A 19,610-nucleotide genomic window follows, 5' to 3' on the forward strand; every position below is an offset into this window, starting at 1 on the left:
AATTGATAGAAAATGCCTCAAAAATCCACGAATTTGTAAATAGTGGGAAAATTATTTTGTTTTGAATTTATGGGAGTAATTCATATTGGGCAAAAATCACGTGCTCACAGCTTCCCCTCTTTGCTCGGAAACACGAAGAGTTTTCGTGCAAAGATAAAGTGAGCATATACGAGCGATTTTTGCCCGTTTGAACACTCCGTGAGAAGCATTTTGTAAAGATTTGACCGCACCCTGCTTCCGAGGTTGCCTACATATCATTGGCTATAAAGGAATCAGGTCAGTGTACTTCGGAAAGTTTTGGTAGCTGGGACTACCATGAAGCTGTGATTTCACTGTTGCTGCTGCTGCTACTACTTACTGACCTCCTTATTACACCATGACGAAATAAAAGACGCTAGACTAAAGTGATCTATACATTACAAAAATCTTATTTGTATCTTCAAACTTGATCTTGTGATTCTTGTTGCCTTGTTGACTTGTATTCTCCCGTAGAAGTCTCTTTGTTGAGTTGTGATCTGAGACACTCTCTTTTTTCTTCAGGTGGACGTCTGATTGCTGAATTCAAATTATAATCTGAAATGATTTCATTTTCTCCAGGTGGACGCCTGATTGCCAAAACTTGAACTGTATTCCCGTGCTCTCCAGGTAGGCGCCTGATTACTGAACTTAAATTGTATTCCCGTGCTCTCCAGGTGGGCTCCTGACTGCTAAACTTGAATTGTATTCATGTGCTCTCCAGGTGGGCACCTGACTGCTGAACTTGAACTATATTCCCGTGCTCTCCAGGTGGGTGCCTGACTGCTGAACTTAAATTGTATTCCCTTGCTCTCCAGGTGGACGCCTAATTGCTGAACTTGAATTGGATTCCCGTGCTCTTCAGGTGGGCACCTGATTGTTGAACTTGAATTGTATTCCCGTGTTCTCCAGGTGGGCGCCTGACTATTGAACTTGAATTATATTCCCATGCTCTCCAAGTGGGAGCCTGATTGCTGAACTTGAACTGTATTTCTGTGCTCTCCAGGTGGACGCCTAATTTCAACAAAAATAGATAAAACAAAGAAAATTTCTGCCCCAGTTTGGTAGCTGGGCACATATGTGAGTGTTAAACTGAATCATATTACCAAATATTACTAAGAATTTGAAATACAGGTTTCATTATCCAGGGGGTCCTGACAACTCCTATTTAAATGACAATTTTGAAGCTAAATTATGTCTTTTGGAGGTATGTCTTATGCTAAGTCTGGTTATCCAAGCAAATTTTAAAACTACATCCCATTATCTAGGAGGGTCCTAAAAACTCTTAGTTAAATAATGGTTTTAAAATAAAAATTATATCCTCTAAAGGTGTGACTTCCACTAATCTTGTTATCTAAGAAGGTCTTAAAACTACATCCCATTATCCAGGAGGGTCCTGAAAATCAAAAGTCAAGTTCTATCTTAAGAGTGACTATTTTACGGCTAAATTATATTACCCTACACCAGAACTTACGCTAAATTTTGTTATCCAGTGGAAATTTTAAAGCTAGGTCCCATTATTCAGGAGGGTCCTAACAATTTCAAATTGAATCATATCCCAAACTTCCAAACTTTGAAACCAACTTATATTCCTTTGTGGTACATTTATGCTAGATTATGCTACTCATGATTGTTTTGAATTTTAAACTAGGTCCCATTTTCCAGGAGGGTCCTAAGAACTTCAAATTAAATTCCATTATCCAGGCGGGTCCTGAAAATCAAAAATCAAACCTGTCTGATGCTTGCTTTTCCTTACGGAGAGTTTCCCCGAACAATCGAAAACTTCTTGACCATGTTCCAATCAAAGAAAAATCTTGTCAGTTTTAAATATGGTGATTAGTTTGTGGCATTCTTGCTGAAAGTGGCCTCCCCGCTGCCGTGCTTTGTTTTGACTGTCTTCCCCTGAACTGTCCAAGAACCGCTTGACTTTCCGACTGACTTTCAAACCCCCATGACTTTGGATGACCCGAGTGTTCTATACCCAAACCGATGTATTACATCTCTGATCCATCTTTTGAACCTCTACATTTCCCACGACATCACCAAACCATTTCGCCGATGAAACTTTTACCGACCTTTTATCCCACTTCACATCATACTATCTTTAGCCATGCCTTGAACGCCTCGTGCCTTGTGCAACTTTGGAAGTTGGTAGTAAGCTTTGAGATTCCTTCTTATTTGCTTAAACAAAATTGACATTGGGAACATCTTAGAGAAATAAACCTAAAAGAGATGAAATGTACTGACTTTCAGAGCTAAGGATAAGAAAAATCCAAAACTGGAAGACTATCTGAAGGGGAAAAAGAAAAGAGACTTATCTGAGTGGAGCAGCTGATACCAATGATCATGACATGCATTTCGGATTAATCGGCCCAATCTGTCCAACCAATCAACTTTCAATTGTCATACTTTGTTGCCCCGGAGTTTTCATAACCTGACTTCTTTGCCAAAACCTTGACCTTGTTCGGCCTGCGGTGCCCTGAAGGGTTTTCACCAACAAGCCTCTCTCACTTGTTCATCTCTCAGCTCACTTTCGCCTTATGGTGCCCGTGAGGGTTTTCACCAATAAGACTCTCTCATTTTTTATTTCTCTCAGCTTCCGTCGCCTTATGGTGCCTGCAAGGGTTTTCACCAATAAGACTCTCTCATTTTTCACTTTTCTGCTTAAACCAGAGTGTTGCTCCTGATATGAATTACCTTTACTTGCTCGACTTGGCATCTCTCGAAGACTGATCGAAAGGTCTTTCTTTGGACCGTAATGTGAGCTTTTGGATAGGGTTAGAAAGAAAGGGTGTCAAAGGCTCAAAACAATTCAAATGGGTTCAAAATTACAACTTTTGGAATCAGATTTCTTGCAACAACCACAACTTCTGCCCCAGTTTCTTTACTTGGGGACTTTTGGGATTTTATTTTGATGGGACCAAATCGTGAGGCTGCCAACGTATCCTTAAAAAGAATCAGGTCGAACGTAGTTCATGTCATAGAAACTGCTTTGCTGTTGTGATTTTCTCTTTCTTTTCTTTCTTTTTTTGCTTTCTTTTTCTCTTCTTGATATTTTGTTATCTTCTTTTCTTTTTGTTTTTCTCTTTTCTTTTCTTCTTTTTCTTTCTCTTTTCATTCTTTTCCTTTCTCTCTTTTCCTTTATTTGTCTTTCATGCTTGCGTTTCTGATCTTTGCTACTGATTCCAAAAGAGGGGTATGAAAGGAAATAAATAAGGCTCAAAGGGAGAACAAAGGATAAAGTGTCTAGATAGCAGAACAAAATGTCTTCGTCATTTCAATCTTCAAAATATGCCAAGTACAAACAAATACAATTTAAATCAAGAAATCATACATAATATCTCTTGACCGCATCAGAATTGATGGTCATTTCTACACATTTGCCTTCTATGTTTGTTAAATACACAACACCATTGGACAACACTCTCGTTACGATGAACGATCCCTGCCAATTTGGGGCGAACTTGCCTTTTGCTTCAGCCTGATGAGGAAGGATACGCTTCAATACTAACTAACCCACTTCAAACTTTCATGGACACACCTTCTTGTTGTATGCTCTTGCCATTCTCTGTTGATACAACTGGCCATGATACACTGCTGCTAATCTTTTCTCATTAATTAAAATCAACTATTCCAAGCGAGCTTTGACCCATTCATTGTCATCCATTTCGACCTCAGCAACAATCCGAAGGGATGAGATTTCAACTTCCGCAGGTATCACCGCCTCAGTGCTATATACCAACAAATAAGGAGTTACCCCTACTAAAGTACGAATAGTAGTGCGATAACCCAGTAATGCAAAAGGCAGCTTTTCATGCCACTGTCTAGAACCCTCCACCATTTTATGAAGTATCTTCTTTATGTTCTTGTTAGCTACCTCGACTGCTCCATTCGCCTTGGGGCGGTATAGGGTGGAATTGCGATGTGTAATCTTAGACTGCTGACATACCTTTTTCATTAGATGACTATTGAGATTAGCACCATTATCTGTGATGATTACCTTCGGGATCCCGAACCAACAGATGATATTTGAGTGCACAAAATCGACCACCGCTTTCTGGGTCACAGACTTGAAAGTTTTAGCTTCGACCCACTTGGTGAAATAATCAATGGCCACCAGAATGAACCTGTGCCCATTGGACGTTGCTGGCTCGATTGGTCCAATGACGTCCATGCCCCATGCCATAAAAGAACATGGTGCAGACATTGTGTGCAATTCAGATGGTGGAGAATGAATCAAATCTCCGTGCACCTGACATTGATGACGCTTGCACACAAAACTGATACAATCTCGCTCCATAGTGAGCCAATAATAACCTGCTCAGAGAATCTTCTTTGCCAGCACGTACCCACTCATGTGTGGTCCACAGATTCCAGAATGTACTTCGGTCATGATAGTTGTGGCTTGTCTAGCATCTACACATCTCAACAATCCAAGATCCGGAGTCCTTTTGTACAAAACCCCTCCGCTGAAGAAAAATCTGCTCGCTAACCGCCGAATTGCTCTATTTTGATCACCTGTGGCTTGTACCGGATACACCCCCATCCTGATATATTCCTTGATATCATGAAACCATGGCTCACCATCAAGTTCTTCTTCTACCACATTATAGTAAGCATGCTGATCATGGACCTGAATATGCAACGGGTCAACATAAGCTTTATCCGGATGATGAAGCATTGACGTCAAGGTAGCTAAAGCATCAACAACTTCGTTATGGATCCTTGGAATATGCCTAAACTCTACTGATCGAAAATGTTGACAAAGATCATGCAAACATTGTCGGTACGGTATGAGTTTCAAATCTCGTGTTTCCCATTCCCCTTGAATCTGGTGCACCAGAAGGTCCGAGTCCCCTAAGACCAAAACTTCCTGGACACCCATGTCTGCAGCTAACCTCAAACCCAAAATTCATGCCTCGTATTCAACCATGTTGTTAGTATAGTAGAAACAAAGCTGAGACGTAACAGGGTAGTGATGTCCTGTTCCAGAAATCAATACAGCTCCTATCCCAACGCCTTTTATGTTAGCAGCTCCATCAAAGAAAAGTTTCCATCCTATCTTTCCAACTTGTTCCAACTCATCAATATGCATTACCTCTTCATCAGGGAAGTAAGTCTTCAAAGGCTCATATTCTTCATCCACTGGGTTCTCAGCCAAATGATCAGCCAAAGCCTGGGCTTTCATCACGGTCCTTGTCACATAGACGATGTCAAATTCTGTGAGCAAGATCTGCCACTTTGCAAGCCTCCTATGGGCATAGGCTTCTGAAAGATATATTTTAATGGATCCAAACGAGAGATGAGGTAAGTAATGTAAGATGACAAATAGTGCTTCAACTTCTATGCCACCCAAGTTAGGGCGCAACATGTCCTCTCAAGGTAAGTGTACGTAACCTCGTAAGATGTGAACTTCTTACTGAGATAATAGATGGTCTGTTCTTTCCTACCGGTGATGTCATGCTGACCCAACACACAACCAAACGAATTGTCCAAAACCGTCAAATACAGAATCAAAGGTCTCCCTGGTTCTAGTGGTACCAACACAGGTGGGTTTGACAAATACCCTTTTATCTTATCAAATGCTTCTTGACACTCATTTGTCCACTTGACCGCATCATCTTTCTTCAACAGTTTGAAGATAGGTTCACAAGTTGTCGTAAGCTGAGCAATAAACCTGCTGATGTAATTCAACCTCCCTAATAAACTCATCACCTCAATCTTGTTCCTTGGAGGTGGCAATTCTTGGATAGCTTTAATCTTTGATGGGTCCAATTCAATACCTCAGCGGCTGACTATGAATCCCAAAAATTTTCCAGATGGCACACCGAATGCGCATTTTGCAGGATTGAGCTTAAGATTGTACCTGCGAAGCCTTTGGAAGAATTTTCTCAAATCTCTGACGTGATCAGACTACTTTCTAGACTTTATGATTACAGCATCCACATAAACCTCGATCTCCTTGTGTATCATGTAGTGGAATATGGTTGTCATTGCCCTCATGTAAGTTGCTCCAGCATTTTTCAACCCGAAAGGCATGACCCTGTAGTAGTATGTTCCCCATGGTGTGATGAATGTCGTCTTCTCCGCATCTTCCTCATCCATTAAGATCTGATGATAACTCACATAACGGTCCACAAAAGACCCAATCTCATATTTAGCGCAATTGTCAATCAGAATGTGGTTATTTGGTAGTGGAAAGTTGTCCTTGGGGCTCGCCTTGTTGAGATCACGGTAATCAACACACACCCTGGTCTTGCCATCCTTCTTTGGCACAGGTACTACATTGGCTAACCAAGTGGGATACCGACTGACCCGAATGACTTTTGCATCAAACTGCTTAGTGACCTCTTCTTTGATCTTTACACTCATATCAGTCTTAAATTTTCTCAGCTTCTGCTTGACAGGAGGGAATGCCGGGTCAGTGGGCAATTTATGAACCACCAAGTCAGTGCTTAAACCCGGCATGTCATTATATGACCATGCAAAGACGTCCTTGTACTCAAACAATGTTTTAATTATCTTCTCCCTAAGTTGAGGTTCAAGATGGACTTATCTTAGTTTCTCTGATGTTATCTGGATCCCCTAAATTGATTGCTTCTGTATCACTCAGGTTAGGCTTGGGTTTTTCTTCAAAATGGCTTAGTTCTTTACTAATCTCTTCAAAGGCTCCATCCTCATCGTATTCTGATTCATCATCACACTCTATCTCTTGAATTACTATTTCAGAATTAGATTGGCTTTTAAGACTGGGCCGAAGATTCCTCATGCATGTCATGTTATTGAAACCAGCATAAAAAGAGTTGTACAAGGAAGAAAAGAAAACAAAAATAAAACTGTTAGGAATGAGGAAAAAGTGAAATTGCATTTCATTGAAATTGAAAGATAACAAGGTTTATACATCCAAACGGACGGAACATAGAATCTGAATTACAACCCTAGAATAATCCAGATAAACTGAAAGAAAATCAAAGCAAACTACCAAAACTCCTTCCTGGTGGGGAGAGGAGTAGCTTCCCAATTGTTAATCTTTGCACCGGGCCCAACAAATTGCACATCCGCCTTGCTAGAACCCTCTCCAGCTTCCACCATGTTCACCTCGTCGAATAATTTCTCAAACCTTTCAAGCAACTCCTTATCAGGACTAACCACAGAACTGGGAACTGTTGTTATTGGGCGTTTCTTGGTGCTGGGCCTAACAAATGATCTGGAGAGACGTGGGATGGGCTTTGGGAGGACCCATGCCCTCTGTTTCAACTTTCTGGCTCTTTTTATGTCCACAATTGTGGGCTTGAACCCCAAACCAAATGTATCCAAGTTTTTGGGGAGAGACACCGGCTGTACAATACCTTGCAGAGATGCACCCAAACCCTTGTCTGGTACAAAACCATTTTTCAACATTTCAACAGCTACCATGACTGATGTGGCAGCTACCCTCGGAGTTGGAACGCACTTCCTTACTGGAATTTTCTCTACCGATACCATGTCAAAAACCTGATAAACCCATGGCCCCTTGTCGTTTTCAAACTCTATGAACGGAACAATGGCATCACTGTGGGCACACAAAATTATCCTCGCCGTGCACAATAATTTCTTATCTATCCCATTCAAATTTGACCATTTGATGCAGAGTAGACGGGGCTGCTTTTGCAGTATGAATCCAGGGTCGACCTAACAACAGATTGTAAGAAACAACCATATCAAGCACCTGGAACTCCATGGTAAATTCAACTAGCCCTATTGTAAGCTCAAGCACTATGTCCCCGACTGAATCTTTCCCTCCATCGTCGAATCCTCGAACGCAGATACTGTTCTTATGAATTCTTTCATCATCCACCTTCAACTTGTTCAGAGTGGAGAGAGGGAAGATGTTCGCACTGGAACCATTATCGACCAGTACCTGGGTAACCATAGAATCTTTGCATTTCACCGTGAAATAGAGGGCTCTATTGTGCTCAGTACCCTCCACGGGCAACTCATCATCAGAAAAAGTGACTCTGTTTACCTCAAATATCTTGTTAGCTATCTTTTCCAAGTGGTTTACTGAGATTTTGTCAGGGACGTGGGCCTCATTCAAGATCTTCATTAAAGCCTGACGGTGCTCGTCTGAATGGATCAATAATGACAATAGTGAAATTTGAGCTGGCGTCTTCCTCAACTGCTCCACTATGGAATAGTCCTGCACTTTCATCTTTCTCAAGAATTCCTCTGCTTCTTCATCGGTCACAACATTCTTCACTAGCACCGGGTTGTCTTTGGAGCTCTTAGATTTTCTCAACTCTTCGGGGGCAAAGCATCTCCCCGATCAAGTCAAACCATGGGTCTCACAAACTTCTTCTTTAACCTTTTTCCCCTTGTAAGTCACTGTCACTCGTTCATAATTCCACGAGACCGCCTTGCTGTTGACTATCAGTAATTGAGTTACCGTTTGATAATGACAGGGTCTATGCGGGCACCCTCCACAATTACAACAGGCTTGTTCGCCACTCCTGGCACAACCACTTTGGCTACTTCTTGTTTTATTGCCACATCACTTGGGGTCCCCTTTTTGACTAAGCAGATGGTTCACTGTTTGCCCCGCTCAATCGAATCATTGATTTCTCACTTGTTGGCTTTTCAACCGGCCTGACTTCACTGGACCAAATCATCATGACGGTCTATGAAGGCTTCTTGGGCTCCCCTCCCCTATGCACTATCTCGATCATATTTGTCTCAGGATGGGCTGACAACGGATTCTGGTTGATATTGGGTGCCTCCAGAGCTTGGACCTCAATCCGATTAGTATCAATAAGATCTTGAATAGTTGTTTTCAATTGCCAGCACTTCTTTGTATCGGGCCCTAGAGCACCAGAACAATATTCGCAACTCACAGAGTGATCAAGGTTCCTCGGGGGAGGATTTGGCAGTTTTGGCTCAATCGGACTCAGCATACCCAATTGTCGCAACTGTGGAACAAACTAGTATAGGATTCTCCCAATGGAGTGAAGATTTTCTTCTTTTGCAACCTCTCGTTCTTAAATTCTTGGTTGGGCCGGAAACATGATCCAGGAGGGTTCCGGTAGGCTCTTAGGGGTGGATAGGCATTTTGTGGAGCTGGGTATGTATTTTGTGGGACTGACGCACGCCATTGTGCGTGGGCCGGAGGTTGGATGTATGTTTGGGCATGGTGGACAGAAAAATGGGGGTCTGGTAGTGGGTAGTAGTGTTGTGGTGGGCTATATGGGGTATGAAGGTAGGTTTTGTGGTGGGGTCGAGGCTGGTTATAGTAATGTGATGGACCCCTAGGTCCGAACCAAGCTCCTAAATCAATTGTTGCTACATCCTCTTTCTTCTTCTTTCCAATTACTCTCCCAGTTCCGCTTTGAATGGCTTGGGTGGTTGCCTTAATAGCCGAATAACTCATGATTTTGTTTGTCTTGAGCCCTTCTTCTACCATACTGCCCATCTTTACCACTTCATTGAAGGACTTGCCTATAATTGATACCAGATGACCGTAATAAGTAGGTTCTAAGGCCTGCAGAAAATAATCCACCATTTTACTTTCTTTCATTGGAGGGTCAACCTTTGCTGCCTGTTCTCTTGACCTAAAACCATACTCCCTGAAATTCTCATTGTGATTTTTCTCAAGTTTCGTCAAAGACAGACGATCCGTAACAATCTCGAGGTTGTACTGGAAGTGACAAGCAAATGCTTGGGCTAGATCATCCCATGTGTACCATCTTCTGTGATCCTACCGAGTATACCATTCTAGCGCTGATCCACTCAGACTCTGACTGAAATACGCCATTAGCAGCTCGTCTTTCCCGCCAGCTCCCCTCATTTTGCTACAAAACCCTCTCAAATACGCCACTGGATCACCGTGCCCATCATACAAATCGAACTTGGGCATCTTAAACCCTGCCGACAATTGCACATCTGAAAACAGACATAGGTCTTTGTAGGCCACACTTACTTGACCTCCCAACCCTCGCTTGTCTCTGAATGATTGTTCCAGGCTTTTAACTTTCCTGAACATCTCCTCCTATTCAGGATTTTTAGATGGTTTTTCGGTTTCCGTAGGGTGGTCAAAATGAGGAGTGTAGGAATAGGGTTCGGGAACCTTGAAAGTGGGCTCCAGGGGGTAATACTGGTTGTCGTGAGTCTAGAATAGAGGCTCACTGGAGGATTGGTGTAATGCAGAAGGTGGAGGTGCTACAAAAACATGAGTGACTAGTGGAGGAGGGTACAGGACTTGTTTGGGTGGTGGAGCTTGTGATGTATGAGAAGTGGTGCCATAGCATTGTTGGTAGAGGGGAAAGGCTGGAGATGAGTTCACAATGGGAGGTTCCTGGGTTTGAGCCAATGGCGAGATAAAAGCAGGGTTGGTGGGGTAAACTGGTGGTGGGTGCCCTTTTGCCCAGGCTTGGTACATTTCAGCCATCTGCTGCTTCAGCTTATACAACTCATCTTTCAGATTAACCTCCGATTTTTCCACCTCTTTTGATGGATCGACAATACTTGCCTCAAGTTCCTGGTTGGCCATGTTCAGTTTGTTTTTGGACCGGGTGTTGTAGGAGTGAGTTGTCAGAATGCTAATCAAACTAACCACCTGCCTGAACTATAATTTCATCAATAACAAACTCGTTAGTGATTAGGGCTTTAACAGATAAGCAACCGCACATTTGAGGAGTGAATGCACCTAAGTAGTTAACCTTTCTATTATGCATTTAATCGGCTTGTGTCATCCCGTTCCTGGTTAACCGTTCCTATTGCGTCATCTCGGCTTTTCCTTATTTCTATTTGCAACTTCTCTTTTCTCCCTCTTTTTTTTCCTTTTCATTCTTGCCTTTTCTTGCTTGGTCTCTCTCTGTTTTTATTCTCTCATGACTCTTATTGCTTTGACATTGTTTCCTTCTCACTATTTCTTATTTCCTCTCCAAAGTTATGGTCGAATCCTATGGAGATTGCCTACGTATTATGACCCCGCATGAATCAGATTGAGCGTAGTTCTGGAAGATAAGTGCATAATATAAATAACAAAACATTTTGGGATTTTCAAAATTTTCCATAATATAAAACAGTTTTGATTACAACAATTCATCCTAAAACTAACGGACTCGATAAGGGAAATTAACCGACCCTGACTCAAAACAAAACCAACAGACTCTGACAAAAAGGTGAAAATAACAGACTCGAAAACCAACTAACATACTCCAATAAAAGAAAATATAGACTCGCAAATAGACTAACAGACTCTAATGAAAATCATGAATACATTAATGCCTCAAATGCTCATGAGGCCCGCGGGACATCATTTGGTCTCGCCACGGGCCTATGTGAAAGATCCCTTTGAAGCCTCTCCAAATCACTCATTATCTGTAGGACAAACGTCATCATTGCCGCGAAGAAAGTGGTACGGGTCATATCCTCGCATGCTTGGCATTTCACAACAATGTAGTCGGCAATGGCTCTGACCCGCTCTCGGATTCTACCTTTTTCCTGAAGCAAACGCCCGACCTGTTGATTCCGGGCTTCTAACACCTGAGTATCACGGAGATGTTGATTTTTCAACTATTGCATTTCTTCCTCCATCCGAGCCATGAAATCATAACAGTGTTCCCTATCAGCTTTAAAGTCCTTGGCCTGCTTGGCTGCCTCATTCTCGAGAATAACTATTTTTCTTTTCAGGCTAGTGATTGTCCCTTCATACTTTCTTTTCATTTGTTGCACAAACTGTGTCCGAACTTTTGCGTTTTCCGCCAATTGAGCCCGGACTTTCGCTAGACTGGCCTCAGACTTTTCTAGGTCATCTTGATACTCAAGGGCTTTCTTTTTTAGACTGCTTATAAGTCTTTCATCCGCTCGGCTTCTTTCCGGGTTTCTAGCAGCTATTTTCATCTTCCGGATTTGAGCTTTGAGGGCTTCATTTTCCTGGGTTAGCTTCTTCTTCTCGCCTTCATTTTCGGCGGCTTGCAACCCATTCTCAAACTGAAGGTCCATGACTTGCTTTTTCAGCCTGCCTATAGTGGCTCGGTACTCATTTTCTTTGGTCAACCAGTCCCATTGCACCTGTGCTTCGTCGGTAAATTATTGAACATGGGGTTTCTTTGCGGGCCTTTCGGGCTCCTGATGAACTCGAGATCTTTTACCATACCACGCAGTGTAACCAGGCTCCACCTCGCCTCTAGATAGATCTCGTACTTGAGTTCTAGGCTCTAAGAATCTGCACTGATGCCAAATCCGACGCACTCTTTCTTATGGAAAAGCGGCTTTTGGTTCCAACTCAATAACCTGCCGACTCAAATCCTCATCGTGTGGGATGGTCTGGTATCGGCCTAACTGATGTAGAACTTGGTGCGGGGCATAAGTCTGGATACTCCGCAGACCCATTAACAGCAGAAAGCATACCTCAGCCGACATATAGATTACCTCACTGACCGAGAGCCACCCGAATATCCATTTGATCTTATTTGCAGTCAAAGATCTCAAATGAGTATGCCAAGCTTCCGTACCATCCAGGAACTCATAACCCTCTACCCGCTTTTCTTGTTTTTCAATGCATTCGAGGCCAGTCATATCACAATTCAAGTATCCAGGACGGTGGCAAAGGTGTTCCTCCATCCATAATTGTAACAGCATATTGCACCCTTCAAAGAACTTTCCCCCTTCTCGACAGAGGGTCAGAGCTCGGTAAATTTCTGCCAAGATCAGCGGCACTATGGTCCCATTTGCCATTTTCATCATAAAGTCGGCTATCCCCACGAGTCCCAACTCTATGTTCCCATCTTTTCTGGGGCAAATCAAAGTACCTAGGAACGCCCTTATAAAAGCTAATCCTCTTCGAGCTTCCCACTTGTCTTGGTTTCCCGCGTGAGTAAGACCGGTATCTGGCGTCTCGAAGCCACGGGGATTCCCGTAACGTCGGTACAAAAAGTAAAAGGTACAGAATTCTTTGGCCAAATTTTCGTCTCGGATGTCCCGACTGATGCTTAACAGGTCTAAAAATTTGTGAGGGGTTACTGTTCTTGGTGCTACCGGGTATTGATTTCTAAGATTCCCCTCGAAACTGGCGTAGCCTGCTATCTCTTCCAGAGTAGGAGTTAACTCGAAATCAGCAAAGTGGAATACATTATGTGCTGGGTCCCAAAATGGTATCAAGGCCTCAACTATGTCCTTTCTCGGCTTAACCTTCAAGAGCCCGACAAGACCACCTAATGCTTTTGTCACAACTTTTCTGCTATTGTCCCCCAAATCATGCCACCACATATATAGCTCCAAAGGGATCTCTTCACGGACTGATAAAGGTTCATTTTGAATTGTGCTCATCCTGCACATTTATTAAGGTGATTTTAATTAAAAGAAAACTGTGACTCATTTCGACTCAAGAAAAATGACCATTTCTTTTTCAAAATTCTCACAAAAAATATCTGGTTTTGCCAATACGGCCTTTCAGCACTTCGAAAACGAAGATTTTAAGGCTGTGTCGGCTAACCAACCAAAACCTTTTAAAATGACTAAAGATGGTTGTTCTTGCAAAACCAGCCTTCCGGCGCCCTTTTGAGGGACATTCGGCTATTTTTAACAAGAATGACATCACCTTACTTATTTGCAATAAACATAAAAAATTTTGTTCTTTTTGGGCTATTTTTGCAAAAGGAAGTTGGACCCGATGGGGGTTGCCTATATATCTCACACCTTGTGAGAATCAAACTGGCATAGTTCGGGCAAATAAAATAAAACCAACTCTTTTTCAAAACAAAACCTTTTTTTTCTTTCATTTTTCTCAAAAATTCGACAGAGTTTCAGTACCATTTGGACATTGGTTTTTCCAAGACAGGTGATTTAACTCACTTAACCCTCATATTGTTATTCTTTTTTTTTAACTTCTCCCATTATGCAAAAGTCGGTCAGCATGCAAATCTAAATCAAATAAATGCACAAGTAGCAGGTAAGATGCATCAGGATGGTCTTTTCAATTTTGGTGCACATGTCCTAGACAGACCCAACCCTTGTGTTGAGTCTCTAAAGTCAAATGCACGTGATGCAAGCAAACGTTCCTACTTGGGATCCGTCATGAGGTCTTGTTATACTAGGTTTAAAACCTGCGTTTATTGTTCTAGACCTGGTTTACCCGAGCGGACAACTCGAGCCGGGGGGGCAGCGTACCGGGAATACAGAAGCTTCACCGTCTTTGCAACTTGTCCGAACCTCGTTCTAAAATTTGGGATATGACTCTAACAGAAGAGAAGTCACACGAAGTGCACACTCCTCCATGATTTAGAAGACTCAAAGAGAAGAAGGGTTTCGTAGCAGTTTATATACAGTTCACAGAATATCAAAGCGGTAAAAGCAACACGTAGTACATTAGGCCCAAACATGTAACAGAATCAGATAATTAATAAAGTCAAATATAACAATTCATCTAAGCTCGAATTCTGAACCCTGAACCAGAGATTCTGGGTTCGATCCCCAGTAGAGTCGCCAGAGCTGTCACACCTCCTTTTTTACTACACCCCCGTAAGGGAGTATAAGGGAGTTTTTTCTAATTTAAGTGACAATCGAAATGGGATATATTTATATTATTCATTCAGAGTCGCCACTTGGGATAATTTATGGTGTCCCAAGTCACCGGTTTAAAATCCCGATTCGAGGAAAGATTGACTCTGTTTTACAGTCCGCGAACACAGAAATCCGAGTAAGGAATTCTGTTAACCCGGGAGAAGATGTTAGGCATTCCCAGGTTCCATGGTTCTAGCACGGTCGCTCAACTATTATTATTGGCTCAATTATCTGATTTAATTACATGTTTTAAACCTATTGCATTTTAACTTTAAAATCACTTTTAATTATTTTAAGGAAGATTTCAACGCCATCTAAACACGTCTTTGGATCACACCACATGAAATGCACTCGCAGTACGAGACACATTTTATTTAACGTTGTTAAGATTTAGATTTGGGTCACATGAAATGCACACCCGAGCTTAGGAAGGTAAATTATTAAAATATAGCGCCTAAAGCAACTACGCATTTGCAACTTTGCGAAGGCCATGGAAAATTCGTTAAACGGCACGCCTCAATTTCTAAGGATAAAAATATTAATTAAACGAGGGCCCAACAACATAATAGAGCCCAGCAATAGGAAGACAACCAACAACACTAAACACAGAAAACAACCAATAGAACAGTAGAAAGCAGTAAACCAGAACTTAATCTTCAAACCATCCTCAATTCCTTTCTCAAATCAGATTATAACTATGAAATTTTGGAGAATTTTAACTAGCACAAGAGGGATCAGAAATCCAAATGAGTAAAATTTGATAGTTCTTCCACCATGGAATGCCGAAATTTCAGAACCTTTTTAAAAAATTTCAGCCATCTCAGCTTTCAGGTTTTATCTCTTCCCCCCCCCCCCAAAAAAAAAAATCCTCTCTTGAATCCCAAGTCATGGTGCCTTTATAGGCAAGGCATTAGGGCTGCAGAAATGCAACTAGTATTGCACCTTAATCTTTTTGATATTTTCATTTTAGCTTAGGTACCCTTAGTATAAAATTCAAAACTTTAGAATAACCCCAACCCCCAGCTTCCTAAAAGCTTCCTAATGCAGTTATTCAGAGATTCTCCTAGCCAATTACCCAGAATACCCCCCTTAAATCCCTGCTTTTTACTTTCAAGTATCCAAACAGGTCAAATCCCCATTTACTTCAACCCCAAGATGAATGGGTCGTTCTTTTGAACATGTGTCGAAATTGAACTCAGGGCCCAAACAACAATTGATCCAGTTAAATTCCGATTTTACCAAGAGCAGAAAATAAATAATTATTTGAAAACTAGACTTGAACTACGCGACTAACTAAATGCAAAAACAAGCAAAGAGTGAATTAGATTATTAAAGTAAGACGACCAAACTATATTAACTTGTGAGACTAAATCAAAAGCAAAATCAAAGGTTCAAGCACGTTGTTAAAAAATCAGCAAATGGACCTTTGAACCTTGACAAGAAAATTGAGCGACAAAAATGAACATAAAATTTAACGCCATTCGGAACCTTGTTCGAATCAGTCTACTTCAAGAAAGATGAGGGAAACGAAAAAGAAGATGAGTAGGACATGAATCAGAAGCGGACAAAAGGAAAGGATAAGGAAAGCTTACCGACTACAATTCGACCCCAAAGCTGGACTCCCTAATTTAACACAATCAGTGTTAGTCACTTGTTCTTTGTTAAAAACAAACGACCGACACTGCTTATGCCAAATTAGACTCGAAAATCTTGAGACTTCGGACGCCTGTGGTCATGCAAGCCACAAAATCAAAGGCAGATCGATTTGGCTCTTAGGGATTCGAACTTTGATTCGAGATTCGAAGGGATTGAGAGGGATTCGAGGGATATGAGTTAGGGATTTGGAAAGAGGGGGTCATGGGGGTTTCAGGGTGTTAGTTTAGGGCGGTTTGGGGTGGCGCCGCCACTGGAGAACATCATGGCGGCGCTAGGTTTTCTAAAATTTGAGGCTTTCTGATGGGATTTGAGAGGAGTGGAGTGTGGATTTGGGATGAGGAGGTGGAGGAGAAGCAGTGGTGTAAAAATGGGGGTGATTGGCTGTCGGCCGCCGCCGTGAGTGATTTCCGGCATGCAGCGGATGGTGGTTCACGGTGGCTTTTGGTTGGGGTCTCTGTGGGTATGAGACGATGATATGGGAGGGGGGTCTGAGGGGGTAGGGTCCGTTCGGACAGTTATATACGGGGAGTGGGCGAGTTGAGGTCTGCTGGATCAAAACATCGACGGCTTGGATCAGACCTGGCCTAAACGGGGTCGTTTTGGTTTGTATGTGGGAAACGGACCGGGTCGGGGGCGGAATGGGCTGGAATTGGGGCGGGTTTGAGGGCAAAATCAATTGGGCCTGAGGAATTTAAATAGATATGGCCCAATTAATACTCCTTTCTATTTCACTTCAATTTTCTTTTATTCACTTCTCTTTTCTTTTTTTTTCTTTTTTTTCTTCTTTTTTTTTTCAAAATAAAACTTAAATTAAAATTGAAAATCAAATTAACCTATCAAATTGAATTAATTAACTCATAATTACCACAATTAATTAAAAACCAAATTAAAGGAAAACTACCAAAATTCAAAACTAAAATTAAAAGTGCGAAAATAAATTATTTTTGTGATTTTTCCATTTCTAAAACAACTAATTAATTAATTAATCCTAAAATGTGGGATTAAATCCTAAATGCAAATGCAACCTATATTTTTTTATTTTTCATTAATTTAAATAAAAAAAACATGCACAAACAAATGCAAACAATTGACAGAAAATGCCCCAAAAATCCACGAATTTGTAAATAGTGGGAAAATTATTTTGTTTTGAATTTATGAGAGTAATTCATATAGGGCAAAAATCACGTGCTCATAGCTATATAAATCGAATTATCATTAGTGTGAACCTCATTCAGAAGATAATTCAAGTCAAATGCAGAAGCGTTTGTTGATCTAAAATAAAATATTATATTTCAGCTGCAAACCTATTAAAATTAAAGTCCCCGAAGGATAGAGTTTACTGTATGCATGAAGCGTGGTAGACCAATCAGTTTCAAAGGTAATAATCCTTGAAAATGATAGGAGCAAATGATCAAAATGATCATAACAAGGAGGAAGTAAGTTGTAGAAGAGCCCACGACATAACATTTCATGAAACTCTAGAAGAAGTTCAGGTACTTGAAAATAAAAAAGGTGATGAGATATCAACAAGTTATGTCGCTTGCAAACCGATGCGAAATGATCGTCGACGATATACTTGATACAATATAGTGCACAATATTGTAAAAGATTGTGAGAATCAGACATGTAGTCTAGATACCTGAAGATGTCATGTCATATAAATGTAAGTCATAACCTATATGAATCGTTTGATTAATTCTATATGAAGATCCCTGAAGGATTTAAAATGCCTGAAGCATATAGTTCAAAGTCTCGAGAAATGTACTCGATTATATTAAAAAGGTCTTTGTACGGTTTAAAGCAATCTGGACGCATGTGGTATAATCGCCTTAGTGAATATTTGCTGAAAGAAGGTTATACTTGTTGTTTATATTGATGACATAAATCTTGTTGGAACTCCAAAAGAGCTCCAAAAAGCAATTGAATATCTTAAGAAAGAATTTGAGATGAAAGATCTTGGAAAGGCAAAACTTTGTCTTGGTTTGCAAATTCAATATTTAGCAGGCAGAATCTTTATTCATCAATCTGCCTATACAGAAAGGGTCTTAAAACGTTTTTACATGGACAAAGCGCACCCACTAAGTACACCAATGATTGTTCGATCACTTGAAGCGAATAAGGACCCGTTCCGACATCCAAAAGAGGATGAGGAACTCTTTGGTCCCGAAGCACCCTATTTCAGTGCAATTGTCGCACATATGTATCATGCTAATGCTACAAGGCCTGACATAACATTTTCTGTTAATTTACTAGCAAGATATATCTCTTCTCCTACACGAAGACATTGGAATGAGATTAAACATATATTGCAATATTTAAAGAGAACTCTTAATATGGGTTTATTTTATGCTAACAAAGGTAGTGTAGATCTTGTTAGTAATGCAAATACAAGTTATTTATCTGATCCCCATAAAGCTCGATCTCAAATCGGGTACGTGTTTACATGTGGAGGTACTATCATATCATGACGCTCCATAAAACAATCTATTATTGCTACTTCTTCAAATCATGCTGAGATGATAACTATTCATGAAGCAAGTAGGGAATGCTTATGGTTGAGATCAATGATTAATTTTATTCGAGAAAAATATGGTTTAAAATGTAATAAAAGATCCACAATTTTATACGAAGACAATACTGCATGCATAGACCAATTGAAGGGAGGATTTATAAAAGGAGATAGAATGAAGCACATTTCACCAAAATTATTCTACACACATGATCTTCAGAAAAATGATGATATTGATGTGCAACAAATTCGTTCAAGTGACAATCCGACAGATTTGTTCACTAAATCTTTGCCAACTTCAACTTTTGAAAAGATGGTATACAAGATTGAAATGCGGAGACTCAAATATTTGAAATAAGGTTTTCATCAAGGGGAGTCAAATACACGCTGTACTCTTTTTCCCTTACTAAGGTTTTTCCCATGGGATTTTTCTTGTAAGGTTTTTAATGAGGCAGCTAGAAATACGTATTACTAAATATGTGCACTCTTTTTTCTTCACTAAGATTTTTTCCACCGAATTTTTCCTAGTAAGATTTTAACGAGGCACATTATCTTTTAATGAACATCCAAGGGGGAGTGTTATGAAACTATTATATTGTGGATGTCCATTTATTACTCCTGCTATAGATAATTTTCCTAAAGAAGATTATTCATTTAATACTGTTGAATTTTATCTACAAGCAGCTGATGCAGAGAGGTTGCAAGTAACTCAATGAAATGATTTGCAACAGCTTCTTATTAAATAGGCAGGTTGCAAGCAACTCATGCATACAACTTACAAGCAGTTGTTGAAAAGCCTCGCAGTTGCTTCTTTTCTTCTATAAATAGAGTAGATTTCAATTTATTATGTACATGAATTTGAAATTGAATAATACATCAATCAATCTCTGTG

At 40.7% G+C, this 19,610-nt stretch overlaps 1 protein-coding gene across 1 annotated transcript; it reads left to right on the forward strand.

Annotated features, from left to right (window-relative positions):
- The first annotated feature begins 16,509 nt into the window (after window positions 1-16,509).
- On the forward strand, window positions 16,510-19,434 carry LOC138870753 (uncharacterized mitochondrial protein AtMg00810-like). Its single transcript, XM_070148589.1, has 4 exons — window positions 16,510-16,669; window positions 17,611-17,702; window positions 18,063-18,660; window positions 19,346-19,434. Exons 1-4 carry the CDS (start codon window positions 16,510-16,512, stop codon window positions 19,432-19,434), a joined length of 939 nt encoding a protein of 312 aa, XP_070004690.1.
- The last annotated feature ends 176 nt before the right edge of the window (window positions 19,435-19,610 follow it).

The sequence above is a fragment of the Nicotiana sylvestris genome, chromosome 6 (genome assembly GCF_000393655.2).
Source record: "Nicotiana sylvestris chromosome 6, ASM39365v2, whole genome shotgun sequence".
Classification (NCBI taxonomy): domain Eukaryota; kingdom Viridiplantae; phylum Streptophyta; class Magnoliopsida; order Solanales; family Solanaceae; genus Nicotiana; species Nicotiana sylvestris.

Excerpts from the sequence above, each read along its gene's own strand:
- LOC138870753 (XM_070148589.1), top strand. The coding sequence starts at position 16,510 with ATGGGATTTGAGAGGAGTGGAGTGTGGATTTGGGATGAGGAGGTGGAG. Across the intron at positions 17,703-18,062 it reads AAACTCTAGAAGAAGTTCAG|GTTATACTTGTTGTTTATAT; the intron begins GTACTTGAAAAT and ends TGCTGAAAGAAG. Across the intron at positions 18,661-19,345 it reads GTACGTGTTTACATGTGGAG|ATAATTTTCCTAAAGAAGAT; the intron begins GTACTATCATAT and ends CTCCTGCTATAG.